Genomic DNA, 17,177 nt, shown 5'->3' with positions numbered 1-17,177 from the left:
CCGTCCTCTTATATATTTGATTACTGTTTTTCCCACTTTAGAATGTAGACACTACAGGGCACAAACACACTCTCGTCATGCACTGATTTGGCCCTGGTATATCAAGTGGACTTATTAAATATTTGCTAAATCAATGATCTGAAACCTAATTTACCACAGCCAGGAACCAAGGCAGAAAGCTGTATAATCAGGTGCATAAATGATCAACTAGTCTTTAAACACAGCTAAGCTGAAATAGGAAGGCACATTCTTTTCAAGCAATTCCAGGTTAGTGAATAGGAGAGATCCGTACCTTATTATTACATCATAGGAGTCGATCTTTGCTCCTAATGTCTTGTTCTTCAGCACTCCTCCATTACCAACCACCACACACCTTTTACATGGTACTCTGTTGGGCAGACAAGTGAAAGCCTAAGTCGTGGCATTTACAAAGTGGGGTGATTCCAAGAACCTGCTCCTGCTTTCTGGAACCAACTTAAATTTCACTTGTCACGCAAGTAGAAAAAGAACCAACTGTGCCATAGGTCCAGAGATTCAAGAAACACAATGCTGTTGGGAAACGTATAAGACCACAGGTGACACCAACCCTTAGTGGCTCTGGCATGTATCTATTCCCTTCTGTGATCCTTAAAATTACCAGTTTAAAAAGAGAAGCCTGGATATTAGGCAAAGAAGTAAATTCAGAGGGAAAAACAAAAACAAAACAAAACCACATAGCATTCACAGTCCAAACTTCAAACAGGTGGAACTACCATTGACTTCTACACTTCCAGAGCACCAAGGTGTGTCCCATCAGTGTGAGCTTGCATGTACAAGCATAGCCATATTACATTGCTATCTAGGTTTTAAACCAGTGTTCCCCATTCCTTTCTCTTGCATCATAAGAGTGTGGGAATGGATAGTTGAAGGAGAGAGGCTCTCTTTGCCCTTCCTGGGCTTACTTCAATTTCTCAAACATAGAGTCAGTCCTTCTGGTTGTTTCATCCAAACACCACTTACTGTGCATCTGAAAAGGCTTTAAGGAGAGCACAAAGGGACTTCCTGTTGCTGGTCAGAGTCAACCCCTAGGGTAGAACAGCATTGACATAGGGTTTTTCGTTTGTTTGTTTTGTTTTTTGTTTGTTTTTCTTTTTTGTTTTTTGTTTTTTTTTTTTTTTTTGGTTTGGTTCTTTTTTTTTTTTTTTTTTTTTTTTTTGCTCTGACCACCATTCATAGGCCTAGAAAATAAAGACCCTTCTCTAGGAGACAGGGGTATAGACTGTGAAAGGCCCCTTCCTAGTCCTTCCTAGTCCTTGAAGCAGGGAAAGTCTAAAGGCAAACTTGTGCCTTAAGACATCAGCAAACCATTCAACCTCAAAATGTTTAAGACTTTAAAAATAAAATATGTAACAAAACTCTACAAATGCCATGTAATATATAAGCCCAGAGAACGGAGCATTTAAAAGAAGGAGACTGGGTTAAGAGATGATGTATGCATTCTGTAATAGAGTTTACCCTACTTACAGAGCAAATATTTCAATTAACTAGTTTGTTTTAGCACTAATATTACAAAGCACTATTAAAAATATAAATTCCTTACCCATTTTAAGTATATTTATATTCTCTCTCTCTTCCTCTCTCTCTCTCTCTCTCTCTCTCTCTCTCTCTCTCTCTCTCTCTCTCTCCTCTCTCTCTCTCTCTCTCTCTCTGTGTGTGTGTGTGTGTGTGTGTGTGTGTGTGTGTGTCTCTATGCAGCATAAATATGGTGAACACAGGATAACCAATGAGAGTTGGTTTTCCCTTTCTATTATGTGGGTGCTGGCAATTAAACACTGGTCACCAAAACTGGCAGCAAGCACTTTTACCCACTAAGTCATCTCACTAGCTCCTCTCTTCTAAACATTCTTAAAAACACTTTAACTGGAATTTTTTAGCTCCAAAAGTATAAACTATTTACCAGATAAAAACAATTTTATGGGTATCAGTGTAGAGGAATTTTAATCCTGCAATAATGGCTGCTCTGGCAAGGAATCACATCCAAAGACCTTCTAGGTGTATGTGATCCAGCTAGAATAACATGCCGTTAATCCCTCTAGTCAAAATACGGACATGCCCTTAGTACCACTTTTAACCCCAAGCAATGAAGGTAAAATTAGTTTGTAAAAGGAAGCAGCCATGTTGGGAAATGATGTTTAATTGAGGGGTAGACAAAGTGATGAATCAGAGAAAGATTTGATAGAATTGATCAGAAGTAGCATATGCCCAACTCTCATGAGAACAAACAGAAAAGAGAAGCTACTTAAGGGCAGCACAGAGTGAGTCAAGAGTGGAGGGCAGTTCAGTGAGTGAAGTTCAGTTGAGTTCAGTGCAGTTGAATACAGCTGAGTTTGTGCAGTTCTGTTCAGTTCGTGCACTCAGTGAAGTTCTGGTTGTGGAATTCAGAAACAGTATTTCTAAGCAGAGCAATTCAGTAAGAAGTCAAGAGTAGCCAGTTTGAGTCAGTCAGCTTGGAAAAGAGTGTGAATCAGCCAGCCAGAGTTCAGAAAAAGCTAGAAAAATGAGCTTATTCAGCAGTAAGGCTTTAAAACTACAATTACATTTGGCAAATAAAAGTTACTTTTACATGTCAGGACTTTGGGGGCTGAAAGACAGAAGTTATTATCCAATAAAAAGTACCTACAAACCTTCACATCGTGGATACAGTACATATCACAATATGTTCTGGAGGTGTCTTTTTATGTCTATATATTTTAAGAAATTAACCTGACTCTAGAGAGCTGTCTCTAAAACTGTCTGCTCTTCATTGTTAAAGGGAGGTCACCATTAGATATTCAAAGCCCCGTTTTCAGGGTATTATAGCTCTGCTCTCCTCAGAAGATCTGTCCCATAAATGCCCTCTGCAGAGAGAAGTTCCATCTTCAGAAATTCAGAGTCAGTTCTTTCCAAGACTGATGCTACTGAAATTGGCTACACCTTCTCATCAAAGCCCTAAGCAAGGCTGGGCACCAAGGGGGTTAGATGCAACATCTGTTTCCATGAAACACCATGAATGGAGATTAGGGAGGAGTATCTGTAATTATCAGTCTAATCCCTCTGCCCCCATGGAAGACTGAAAGCCACTTCTTCTATCCAGGGACAAACTGCAGGACTCCAGAATCGACCCTAGCCTGGAGTCCCTATCTAATATCAGACTATAGGCTTGACTGTACAAAATGCACATAAGTAAGAGCAGCTGGAAGTGGAGGCTTCCAGCATGCTCCCTGAGACATGCACTGTAGTTTCAACAAAGGATTCCTGGCTCATAAGCTCTAGCTCTGAAGTTGATTCCTGAAAGAGGTAACTTGGCTCAGTCCCAAACTGGGTTAGTGCCATGATGCTACAATGTACTGACTGGCTGAATTATGGTGTTGTCTGAATGTACCTCCTTACCAAACTAGGTTGTATGTTATATCATGACCTAAGGATTGATGATAACCATTATCTGCCATGACACTCCCACAGGTCACCCCTCAATGTCCAAGTCCTCAAACTCCCACAAACATAACATGCTCAGCAGGAAGGGCAAGGAAGACAGGAATCAGGCAGATCTTTTCTACAGATTCCTCTACATCTAGCTCCCCACAAAGTGATGTTACAGCTCATCACACTTCAGTGCCCACTGCTTGTAGGAATCTTATTTCTCTTTTCATCTTCATCAGCTTTACAGGAGATGGGGGGAAGAAAGGACCTTTACAGGCAAAATAGCATCCCATGTCTTTCAGGGTAAGCCATGTCAACTGGGATCCCACTTTTCCTTAGCGGAAAGAAAACTACAAAGACATATGTTTTTTGTTGTTGTTGTTGTTTGTTTGTTTGTTTGTTTTTGTTTTTTTTAAGCTCACATAGGCTACCAGGTATTGGGGGCACGCCTAGGATGGCCCTTTTCTAGTAGCATCTTATGCACAGCTCAACCACAGTTCTGGCAGGTACAGAATGGTGCACATTTTCTGAATCACTCAGAATGTGTTTCTCTCAAATTCTCATGTTCTACAAATGAGCAGATAATTTCCACTTTTCATGGTCCACTTGACTTCAGACTCCGGCTGGCCTGGCTCCTTGAGTATGAGCAATGATTCCCTGTGTAACTCTGTCATGCTCATGTAACACCATCTTCAGACTTAAATAGCTGCAGTGAAATCTGAGTGCCTAGAAGAAAGGGTGACATCGTTTCTATGGCCCATCATCCCAACTGAACTGCCTACTCACTTCCAGGTGTTTTCAAAGTCAGTTTGCTTCTCACATTAAGTGTGTAGAAGAGACGCTTATTTCTGTTATTCTACCCTGGGAACAAAAAAGGTAGAGAAAATGCACAGGCTCCTTATCATCTTAGCCACAAAAATCAAATAACTACAGCATGTCTGGACTTGTTAACCAAAACAAAACAAAACAAAAAAAAAAAAAAAAAAACAAAAAAAAAAAAAAACAAAAAAAAAACTAAGCAGTTACTTAGGAAGCAGGGCTAAGATTACTTCCCTGAAATGAACCACATTTCTCTTCAACCAGGCAAAGCCAATAGTGACTACAGTGCAGTCACAACCCTAGGCAGAATCACTACCCTGTACAGAGTCACACCCCCATGTAGAGTCACTACCTACAGTCACAACTACTAGCAGACTCTGAAGAGCCATGACCCCAGGACAAAAACTGCTACCTAGGGCAGAACCCAATCCCCAACAGATTTACTGTCCTACACAATACAGAGAAAACAAACTGAGTTGCTATTACAAACCACCGATGATGTGTCTTCTTTACCGAGTGCTTTCAGATATTGTCTTTTCACATTGGCAACATAATATATCGAAACACATCATTCTGTCTTCAATGTAAGAATCTCTGACAAAGCCTACTGGCCATGCTCCCAATAACCCAGAAGCCTATTTTTGTAAGCCTACAATGGTGAGCTCATTATCCCTGACAATGACTGGCCTAGTTGCAGCTACATGACTCATCCCTGACCAATCAGAATGTAGGAGAGTACATCAGATGCCTTCAAAAAGATTCTGCCCCTGCCAAGAGAACGGTATAAGTAAAAATATTTTTTTTAATTTGCCCCTTCCTTTCAGCTTAGACACTGACACTGGAAGCCCCAACTCTTGCATGTGGCTGCTATAACGTTAAAGCAACTGCAGTCACCTTATATCTAAGAGAACAGAACCACAGAGAGTCCACCCTGGATTGCTAACACCACTGAGCCACTATTTCATCCCCTCAACCAGACATGCCATAAGATGCTAAGATTTTATACAGTGTAAACCGGTGGTTCTCAATCTTCCTGATGATGCAGCCCTTTAACATAGCTCTTCATGTTATAGTGACCCACAATTATAAAATTATTTTGTTGCTACCTCATAACTGAAATTTTGCTAGTTATGAATCATAATGTAAATGTCTGATATGTAGGATATCTGATAGTTGACCATTATGGGAGTCATGACTCAGGTTGAGAACCAGTAGTCTAAATTCAAGAAAATTTATTCAGACAACTATGGGTGTAAACTGGTACTTCCTGGGATTATATTCTTTATACCCAGGGAAGCCATAGGCTGATATCCTATAGGAGGAACCACAGATGGGAAGTTCCAAAACCACACATGAGCAATTAAACATGTTTAATCAACAATCTATATTTCTTGTAGTCATACCCTAACATAATGTGCAAGAGATTGGGGATGAAGACAGGTTCTAGACTCACACTCCCCTAGCACCTCGAGGAATTTGGCTTGGTGATCTGGCCTCTGTCATCTCAGTTTTCCTGTTGTGTGAAATACAGAAATTATCAATGCCTTCCCTTTTGTTTTTTAGACAGGACCCTTTCCTTCACCCTGGGAAGCCCAGCTCTTAAATCTTTTCTCAACATCTGCCCAGAAACATAGAAAACAGGTAGTAGCTGTACTGTGATTTTCCTACAAATGACCCTTCTGTGATGTAACTTCCTCTTGCCCTCAGTTGAACCCTTTTACAAAGCATTGTGGTAAACAACCCTTTGCTCTGTAGGATGTCTGAGGGCCAGTGGATGACAGCAGACCTTCACAGTGCCCAGGGTGCCTCTGACTAGCTTCCATCCAGTTCTTTTTAACTCTCTCTTGTTGGCTTCTGCTTTGCCTCCCCTCATAACCAATCCAACCCAGTTCAGTTGAGCTGACATAATAGGTCCTACTTCAGCGAGCACAAAGCAGCTTTTTACAAACCATCCCCCATTTAGCTGCAGACTGACTTAACACAGGTGTTTCCCTTAGAAGGCTATTTATATGCAGTTACTGTATAACTAACAAGGCCACAGGGCTAAAGCATTCTTCATCTGATGGATGAGGGTGAGGCTAGTTTGTGCACTTTTCCATGGAAGCTACAGTTCTGCCATCTCTAGGCTTCTACAAGGAGGTGACAGAGACAGCAAGGAAGTCATAACCTTTGAATTCGAGCTTGTTTTAAGATCTCTTGCAATTGCCTTGAAATATCTCTTTAGTGACGCTTACTGAGCTTGGGTGAGGACAGAAACCTATATCTGTGAGAAAGCAACAGCAGTAGAACAGAAGCTCAATGGGACTATTTAGTCTGGTTGACTTCAGAATCCTCCATGGCACAGAAACCCTTGGGGACCAAAGAAATGACAAGTAAAGCTACTAAAAAGCTACTACCACTGTGCTTCCTCTGTTCCTTAAATACATCATACATGTTATTACATATTTGTTTTCTTTGTTTAACAGAGAGCACTAATTTCCTTTTACTATGTGGATACTGGAATTAAACCCAGGATGAAAGGCTTGCAGTAAACACCCACATCTCCTGAACCATCTTACCAGCCCCAGGATATGCTGTTTTTAAAGGTAAGCATATAATGACCTAGACTACAGGTTAACATCTCTCATCACCTTTCTAGCCAGGTATGGCTGGGTGCCTGAGTTTACCCAACCTCATCAGAGGTTGCTAGTAAATGTTTAATGATCAATTCTGAGGGCAGGAGAAGAAAGAGAAAGGCTGAGTTCTTTGGCTCTAGGGGAGATGTTAAGCTTCCAGCTGAGGCTGCTAAATTTGGAGCTGTCAAGAGATAGTTCTCCCTTGTTGGTGTCCCTGGCTCAAGCTCATCATTATGTGGGGGCAAGTCTCTCCCATTCTTCCTCTTGTCTGAACTCCAGCTTGCATGTTGGACCCCAAGGAGGAAGCCATCCATGTACTGAGGAACAGCAGGATCCAATACAGAGAGGCCTAGATCTGATGACCACAGAACTGCAGAGACAGCCCTGCAGAGTACATGCAGGTAAACAGAGACAGACAGACAGACAGACGACAGATAGTAGAGAGTGAGAGAGAGACAGAGATAGAGAGAATATCTTGTAAATGTAACTTGTAAATATAACTGATTTTTCTCCCTCCCAGATTTCTTAGCCATTATGATCATGGCGAGAAGCATAGCAGCGTCCAAGTAGGCACAGCGCTGGAGGAGCTGAAAGGTCTAATCTTGTTCCACAGACAAACAGGAGAATACTGCCCACCCCCACAATGACACACTTCCTCCAACAAGGCCACAACTATCCCAACACCATCACACCTCCTAATAGTAGCACTCCCTGTAGGCCAAGCATTCAAACACATGTGTTTATGGGGCCAAGCGTATTCAAACCACCACAAGAGAGGAATCCACCAAAGCAGCAGGCTTGCTTGATGAATTTCTATTAAACTAGTAGAGTCTCACAGAGCTTATATCTGAAACAGAAAAAAAAAATGCTACTTTTTTTTTTTTTTTAGAAATGTGGAAGAGGACAGAGAGTATAAAATGAAGGGGAAATGTTCTAGTGGATAGATTTGGCACAGGCTGATGTGACTGAGAGCATTTGTAGCAACGCAGAGGAAAAAGTGGGGAGAACCAGACCAAGTCAGTACAAAAGAGCAACACAAGTAGCTAAGGCACAGACAAATGGCCAGAGACCTCTCTTTGCCAGAGATATCCTAGGAAAGCAACTGAATAAAATACTCTCCTAGTAACATTACAAGCAGACAAAAATGGAATTTCCATTTCAAATGTGACTCTTTATATCTGCAGAACAATCTCAGATGTGATACTTTGTGTCTGCAGAACAATCTCAGATGTGATACTTTGTGTTTGCAGAACAATCTCAGATGTGATACTTTGTGTCTGCAGAATAATCTCAGATGTGATACTATGTGTTTGCAGAACAATCTCAGATGTGATACTTGGTGTTTGCAGAACAATCTCAGATGTGATACTTTGTGTCTGCAGAACAATCTCAGATGTGATACTATGTGTTTGCCGAACAATCTCAGATGTGATACTTGGTGTTTGCAGAACAATCTCAGATGTGATACTTTGTGTCTGCAGAACAATCTCAGATGTGATACTTTGTGTGTGCAGAACAATCTCAGATCCCTGTTGCACACCCGGGGTTTGTTCTTGCCCTTCCCTCAGACATCCGGACATTGGAGTCATAGCTACCTCGGTTCTTATCCCAGCTCAGAAAATTTCCAGCTAGAGCAAGTTGTCTTTCCAGCCTTACTTCCATTCTCTGAATAATTAGAGAAAACTGACCTAAAGTACTTATGCAAAACATCTTCACAAATAAAAAATTATATAAATGAAAGTTATATAAAAGTGAGCTAGGCAGGGTGTGTGTGTGTGTGTGTGTGTGTGTGTAACACTTGATATGCTCTGGGTGGTAATTGTACATACTTTTTTATCCCAGCACTCAGGTGAGAGGCAGGCTGATCTCTGAGTTTGAAATCAGCATGGTCTATGAAGGGAGTTCCAGGTCAGCCGGAGCTACACAGAGAAGCCCTGTCTCAAACAAAAACAAACAAAAAGAAAAAAACAACCAAACAAGAAAACAAACAACAAAAACCTTTTGATGTACAACCAAAATTGAAACTGTTCAGTGGGTGGTATGGTTTTAAATTATAAATTATACAAACATACCATACATATTCCATAGTTCAAGAATCTGTCTTCCACAAACCTGACAGACCTCAATAAAATGTAACAATCTCATCTAGCTCTGTGCTATAAATTCTGTTTTCACACTCACTTCTCCATCCAATACACCCTTCTATGTTCCCCAAGTAGCACCACTTTTTTTTTTTTGACAAGAAGGAATCCTACCATTTTCTTTCTTAAGCATGGGTTTGATCTTTCTAGATGATCTTGATTCTTATAATGCCCCGTAGTCCAAAATCTAAATTGTATCTTCAAACTTTAAAAAATAAGCCTGCCTTTGTCAACGGAAGCCTGCCTACTGAGCTGCCTAAACTTCACGATGTGATTTCAATGGATTGCTTTGACAAGAACATTTTCTACATGCTACATTATATTTATACTTAGAAAATATATACCCAAGTAAGTTGTTTGCTTCATTCAAATGTAATTCTTAACAAAGAGAAGTCCAACAGTAAACATTGAAAAAAGCAAAAGAGAAACACCATCAGGAACCTGCTGGCTCTGAGTAGAGAGTGTAGGAGATTGCCAAGAGTAGAGGCTCTGTACTCACTGGGAGTCAGGGGAACTATTTTAATACAGATAACTTAAGAGACAATTTGTACCATGGGTTACAAATGCCATGGGTGGGTGGGAACGCCTGCTGCTTGTCATTAAAATACTCTGCCAACCCCTGAGCGAGCCAGTGCTGCGGCCCCTGCGTGCACTCCACCGTTTGTTTCTTTCCAACTCCTGGATTTTTAGCAATGAACTCATCCAGCAGAATCACCGGGAGTGAATGCTCTTGGCATTTCTCGAGGCAATACTTGGAGGCACTTTAAGTAAAGCTAGAAGTCAAGAGAGAGGAAATACACTCACTGGTCAAACTCGCCAAAGAGATCACAACTCTGCAGTTTTGAAAGGACAGATCTGAAATAGGGCTCTGAAAAACAAATGGAGAATTATAAATGAAAGGAAAAACATAGCTTCTTAGAGACAGTGGGTCACCAGCTCCCCTCCCCAAACATGGTTTAAGTATGTATGGCCACACTGGAGTTAATCAGTGAAAAATTAACAACTTAGCTACAGTTTGCTCACAGTGCTTGAAAAGCACACTCAGGTTGCCCCCAAGAGTGATGACAAAAATTAGCAATATCAGATGATTCTGAAAGTAACCATAGAATTTGGTGAATTTCAGCTAATCAGTCAAAATCTGATACATAGACTATGTGAGATTATATATAATATGATATAATATAATATAATATATGTATATATATATATATATATATATATATATATATATGAATAAAAGAGAGGGTCTCTCATGTATTTCAGGTTGGCCTCAAACTATTGCTGAGGATGTCTTAAACTTTTGATCTCTCTGTCTGCCTCTCAAGTGCCAAAACTTTAGGTCTGGGCTAAAATACTTGGTTTATGTAATACTAGGAACTGTACTCGGGATTTTAACCATGCTAGGCAATCTCGGTCTCAACTGAGCTATATCCCTAGCCTTCTGAAAAATATATTTATGAATGGGAAAATGTCTAATGCAGGATCATTTGAAAAAGCAAGATCCCCCCAAATTACAGTTCTGTCAGCAGTGTGTTTTTAGTCTACCCATGGAACCTTGAAGTCAAAACTACAGGAGCCCCAGGAGCTCTCAATGAGTAGTGGGACAGTTGTTGTGTTATTAAGAGATTGAATAATACCCTCTCCATTTAATGAAAATAAAATCTGCTGGTAAAATTAAAATATTAAAGATCTACACAAGCAGTTCTCAACTTATGGGTCACAGTCATTTTGGGGAGAGTCTAACAAAACTTTCACTGTAGTCACCTAAGACCATCAGAAAATAGATAATTATTCATAACAGTAGCAAAAATATACAGTTATGAAGTAGTAATGAAATAACTTTATGACCAGGGGTCACAACGGCATGAGGTATATTAAAGGGTTGCAGTGTTAGGAAGGTTGAGAACTAATATAGACCTTGTTGATAAAATAAGTAAGACGAAAACCAGGGGTGGAAACATGTCTCAGTCAGTGAAGTGCTTATTTTGCAAGTTTGAGACTCTAAGGTTAATTCTTGAAACCAACAATGCAGTCATGTGGCCTGAGCTTGCAATCCTAGCATAGGGTGGTCTGTGAAGGGAGATTAGGAAAATCCCTGTGGCTCTCTGGCCTGCCACTCTAGTGACTTGCTGAGTTCCAGGCCAATGAAAGACCATGCCTCAAAATTAAAAGCTAATAAATCTATTAAAATGACCATGTTTTGCTCTTTGGCACTACACTGCCTCTAAAGAGTATTTATGTTTAAAACTCTGATCCTATCTACAAATCATATCTCCTTGGAATTGTTACGAACAAAACTATTGGTCTCACATCAAGTAACTGTCAAAGGAACAGGCAGAGTAAGAACTCTGGTACTCACCAAAAGTCTTTATTCCATAGGGCAACAGATATTTATTGGTGCCATACGTGGCAGTGACCTTTACAAAATCAGCCTTACACAGAAATGGGTAAAACTGAGGAAACCTGGAAGGAAAGAATGAAGTATGATCTCAGCAAATGCCTATTTGTTTTTAGCCCTCCAAGATCATAACTGAAAGTCATGGCAGTGAATGGCTTGGGTTGTACAAATCTTTTTGAAATACTTTAAGACATTTTAAATGCTAGATAGAAGAGCTATGCAGTTTTCAGGTGCAGAGACTAACATTACATGACCGTGTAAGGAAAACCACACGTTCAAAACAATGCCGTGTGGCAAAGTAATGGCCAGGAAGTTATGGAGGTTTTGATGCTCAGCCACTCCATTCCAAAATATAAAAGTACCATGTGCACACTGTACCAACTGTAAAAAACGGAGATATACTGAAAGTTATATCTTTATTTAGAGAGGGAACTCAACTCTGCCCTAATGTCACTAAACTTGATTCAAGGACAAAACTCGCAGACATGTCTTCCTGGTACATGCTCTGACCTCCAGATGTGGCCATGACTCCCATGCCTCTCCTAGGAATGTCTGGTAAAGATAGGAAGAGCCAGGCACAGAATACAGTTTGTCAACACCTGTTTAATAACTTTAACTCCAGATCAACTTTTAAGGGACCATTATAAAGTAGGAAAGGTGCCTATGTATGTTATTAAAGAGAGGGAAACAGTCTTAACCTGTCCACTAAGAAGATGTTTTCTCCCAGGGACAGACTACCAGGGGGCTACAAGACAGGACATGGCAGGCTTCACTGCAGGGTCCTCACAGGCACCATCTTACTTCATCCAACAGCTGTGTGCACATATTTAAACATGCAGGTGGAACCCAGAGTGAGGCTGGACCTTTACATGCTATATGGCAAGTGGAAATAGCCATAGAGCAAAACCGACCTGCTTTCGAATTTACCCTGCTCATTACAAACCGGAATTGCAAAGGAAAGAGTGGAGCGTTCTCTGACCAAATGTACGTCCTGTTTCAGCACCAGCAGTGGCAGAGGCCTCAGAGGCTATTCAACCTGTAAATGTCACTTCAAAAGCGGTGCAGATTCTCCAAGTCCAGGACCTACACCGGGGAGGAGGAAGTGCCCGGTCACCAGTCTCGTGCTTGGGAGAAGATCCAAGTCCTCCCTATCTTCTTAAAGATAGCACATGTCTGTAGTCAAACATCTATTCGTCACTTACATTTACGTTCTAAGTGAAGTGATTGTTTGGCACAATATGTCATATGCGGCAAGAGCCTCAATGACTATTTGTTTTACTGGTAATAATTAGGAATGTCATAATATGTACCTTGTAGATTAAAATGTCTTTTATTACAATGTGGTTCTGCAATCGTTACTCCTACAAAAGCTTGCCATGGTTAAGTACGGGCAGTGAAGATCTTGTTTGGAGAGGGAGCCATTGTCCCACAAGTGACCCAACTGAAAGCTGAACTCAGCCTGATCGGAATCTTCTACACAATACAGCTTCCTGAGCAGAGCTTCCTCGGGGCTCCTCTCTTGGCTTTACTCTATCTCTGAGGAGCTGAAATGCTCATCCCCAGAGAATACTGTACAGATGACAAGCACGTGCCTACCCGACCCTTTACCCACAGTCTCAGATACTCACTCAGCAGTCCTAACTAATAACATAACCTCCTTGGGGGAAGGGAGTCTCAAATATTGTGTTAGACAATTAAACATGCCTCACTGAATTTATGACCACTTTTGTGTCACCCAGCCATCCATCTAAGTAGCAGCTCATGTGGACAGAAATGAGTGTAGCCTACAATTTCTGGAAGCCGCCATGATCACTCACTGTTCACATTACAGGCAGATCAATCATTTGCAATCTGTGTAGTTCTGGAAAAGTGAGAAGAAATTTCTAATGAAGAACTCCTAAAAAAATACATGATCATGTTTATAGTACAAGGGGAAAGAAGCCACAAATAACAATAGTAAAAACTGAGTGGGAGAAGGGGTGGAAAAAATCTAAAAACCAGTTCTCTTTTCTGATCAAATGCAAGTAGACCTGACCAGTCTCACCTGAGTGACAACAGCGGCTTCAGAGCCTTTCCTTAAAAATATACTCAGAATGCTGACTAAACACACAAGAATAGACTATTCAGTTTCTTGCCCACTTTCTGATACATGCAGCATCTACCATGTACCAAGGTTTGCCTGCAAAGGGCAGAGGCTGTGAAAAATGATCACAAATACATTCTGCAAATGTTGGATGGCCACAGTGTTTTGGTCTATTTATTACCTCAGAAGACTGCTGAAAGCTGGCTTTTTAAAACAATTCTTGATGTTTTTATTCTTCATGTCTTCAGTTGGGAACCTGAGAGACAGAAACAGTGCTAGTGAGATAAAGAATCCTGCCCAAGGAGGAACCTGCCAGGCTCCACTGCCGACCAGCCTTGTAGGCAGAGGCCATGCAAGGATGTCGTTCTGCATGCACACCCCTGACATTTAACACAGCCGTCTCCAAATCCTGCAGGAGCTTGGAAACCGTGAGTGAAAACCAAGGGAGGATGGAGAAGGCTATGGAGACCTTTGGGGTTGGAGGAGCAACGATTCACAGGGACCTAAGTAGGGTTAGCGCAGGATGGGAGTCAAAACCACATTCTAGTTTTAAGAAGACCTCAAAAGCCTTCAGAAACAGACCCAGCACAAGTGCACATTGCTTTCATCTGCAAGTCATATGGAGGGACAGCAGACAATGGAAAGTCCTGACTGAGTAGCTTCAACAGACCGTTGTCTTCGGGGTATCACAAGTCACACCGCTGACAGCCATATCTCACTGCCCTAGGTTCTTGGCTTTCATGGTTCCTGAATGGAGTACTTGTCTCCACGACTTGAAAGTATATTGAGAAACACAACAAGAAAAGTAAGGGGGATGGGAGAGGCAGGTGATGGGAGGAAATAGCCAGGGAAGAGCAAAACAGTTTCACACAAGAACTCTTTGGTCATTAATGATATGAAGAATCGATGCTTTAAAAAATTAATTTTAAAAAGTGAATGAGAAAAAAAGATTAAAATTAATCAGTTTCTTTCTACTATAAATAGAACTCAATGTGAATGACTGAACCTGTTACAGACAAATCATTTGCATTTTTTTTAATGTGAAATCTCCACAATTAGAGCTAGTAAGCTACTGAACAAGGAGGATGTAAGTCCTTATGTGATGAGATATTTTGAGAATTCTACAATGGCAAAGTCCACTTGGTTTATACATAACAGTAATAAATGTTTACATATGTATACATAACATAGATGTGGTCAACTGTCACAGCAAGCTGCAAACACTACATTATACTCAACGAGTCTATTACTTCCTGTCTAAGGTTAGAAACAGATGCAACAGAAGAACAGAAAATAAACAGCTGTTTTAGAATATTATGAAGGCAAACTTTAATTGGCTTTGAAAACAAAGACAATCACTTCTAATTCTTTGATTTTTCTTTCCTTTTCATTTGTATGTGTTGTATACATGTCACATATGTGTGGATGTACCCACATGTATGCATAGAAGAGTGTTGGCTCAAGGTTGACATTGAGAATCCCTCTTGAACACTCTTCTTGAGGCAGTCACTCGCCGAAACCAGAGTTGGCTAACACTGTATCCTCTTGAGCCAGCTTGCTCTGGGGAATCACTGGTCTCTGACTTTCAAAGCTTAGATGACAGGTGAGCCCCAATATCCACTGTGCCTTCCGGAGATCCAAACTCTTGTCCTCTCACTTGAATGGCAAGTGTCTTAACCCCCAAGTCATCTCCTATTAGTTTTGTTGTATTTGTGTGTGTTTGTGTAGGCCAGAGGACAACTTAGAATATGGTTCATCCTTATGTACTATCTACCTCGCTGTCTCTAGAGTATTTCACTCAGAACATAGGTCTATGGATTACGATAGGCCCACTGAGCAGTATGTACTATATAAACACCTAGCTGTTTATGTAAAAGGTAAGGACCAAAGTTGTGTCTTTATGTCTACATGGAGACTATTTACCAACTGAATCATTTTCCTCAACCCTGTAACTATCTCCCAAGTACAGGGAGCAAAAGAAGCCCTGACTGAATAAAGTCATAGTGAAAGTTTGCTTTTGACAAAGACACAGCAATAGAAGACCCTACTGCTTCAGACTCACAGGGATAGCAAAGCTTTCCTTAGAGGAATGATTCTGTGTGTCAACTAAAAATATCCACCAAAGCTTTCATGATGTATATGGCTTGAAGAATGTTCCCCTACAGAGACTGCTCCTATCAAAATTAGTTTAGCATGTCACTTTGTACACCACAAACCCTGCCTCCTGGCTTACATGTATGTATAACCCTGCCTTCTCTTCTAGCTGTATACAATAACTTGGCCTCTCATTTCAACTATATATGCTAAACACATTGGGTTTCCAGGGTGCTCACTAAACCTGAAACTAACCCTGATTTTTGATGCCATTATTAGCAATCTTCCTGTTTCGAATCCATCCCTCCTTCCCAGTGTTGGGGTTACAAATTCCCAGGGTCCTGCTTGATTTTCATATGAGTTCTAGCAACCTACATCCAGGTCCTCATATCTGTGTGGCAAGCCCCTGACCCGTTGGGTCAGCTCCCTAAAATTTTTAAATTGTTAAATGGGAGGAAGACTAGTTTGAAAGTCATGTTTGAGTAGTAAAAACTGAAACTTACCAATAGCCATTTGTTCCCCACAGGATACAGTATAGCACATAATAGAGGAAGATGGAACTCAAGAATATGGCCACCAGGTACCCTTTCATGGCTGGCCTGCCTGAAACAGGGTCCAAAGCAAGAGGAGATGAATGTGGAGAGGTCTTCACAATGGTTCAAATACATGTATTAATAAAGAGATCTATAAAAAGAGAAGAAAGATGACATGGGTCTATAACATGGAAAATACTCACTGAACATACAAAAAGAACAATTCTCATCAGTAACCTATGAACATACAGCACAAGTTTTCACCAGCCAACAGTTTTACAATATCAAAGATCGAGGCTTCCCTGAAACTTGGTGTTATGTAAAAGAGTAGAAACTTCTTTAAAAAACAGAATTTACATATCTCCACACCCAAAACCTTCTTCCGAAACACCAAAGTATCTATTTTTTTAGCCTTCTTAATAAAAAAGTAAGTATGAGCTTCAAGATGTGAAAAACCATTTTACTTCCTTGGGGCCTGAACTGACTTCTAATATTATGCATAATAGATTCAGAGCTCACTTTCAATTTTTAAAAGTCAGGAAAAAAAATTATTAAACCATTTCAACTTTTAGATGTTCATATTTGACTTTTCAACATCACAGCATAGGTACATTCTGTTTTGTTTTAGATTAGTGTGTTAGTCATTGTACCTTCATAGCCAAAATATATATAGATGACAATCTTCTCTAGCATATAAACATACATAAAAACATACACATAACACTTTATGGAATAGAATGTATAATCAGTGGTTCTCAACTTATGGGTCACAACCCTTGTGGGACTGCATATCAGAGAACCTGAAAAGCAGAGATTTATATTGTGATTTAGAACAGTAGGAAAATTACAGTTATGAAGTAGCAACAGAATAATTTTATAGCTGGGGGGTCAGCACAACATAAGGAACTGTATTAAAGGGTTGCAGCGTTAGGAAAGTTGAGGACCACTAGAAAAATCTGAAGTATGTTTGCTTGGTACCCCTCTTCTTTTCTTCAAGAACATGAAAAGCTGATTTACTGTGTGATTAAATGCAGAAGGTAAACAATATCTAGTTCT

At 40.4% G+C, this 17,177-nt stretch overlaps 1 protein-coding gene across 4 annotated transcripts in view; it reads right to left on the bottom strand.

Annotated features, from left to right (window-relative positions):
- Window positions 1–17,177, bottom strand: part of ST3GAL6 (ST3 beta-galactoside alpha-2,3-sialyltransferase 6) — a 59,557-nt gene that overhangs the window by 7,150 nt on the left and 35,230 nt on the right. For all 4 annotated transcript variants that reach the window (XM_080919351.1, XM_080919350.1, XM_080919349.1 and 1 more), the window contains 5 exons: window positions 16,092–16,272; window positions 13,676–13,750; window positions 11,373–11,476; window positions 9,818–9,881; window positions 293–388 (listed from right to left, as the gene is read on the bottom strand). In XM_080919351.1, coding sequence (XP_080775477.1) covers window positions 293–388; window positions 9,818–9,881; window positions 11,373–11,476; window positions 13,676–13,750; window positions 16,092–16,180 — 428 coding nt within the window. In that variant the 5' untranslated portion in view covers window positions 16,181–16,272. The remainder of the gene's footprint in view (window positions 1–292; window positions 389–9,817; window positions 9,882–11,372; window positions 11,477–13,675; window positions 13,751–16,091; window positions 16,273–17,177) is intronic.

This window comes from Micromys minutus (genome assembly GCF_963924665.1).
Source record: "Micromys minutus genome assembly, chromosome: 7".
Lineage (NCBI taxonomy): Eukaryota > Metazoa > Chordata > Mammalia > Rodentia > Muridae > Micromys > Micromys minutus.
The sequence above is the reverse complement of the archived record's forward strand: the minus strand, read 5'-3'. Positions and strand labels throughout refer to the sequence as shown.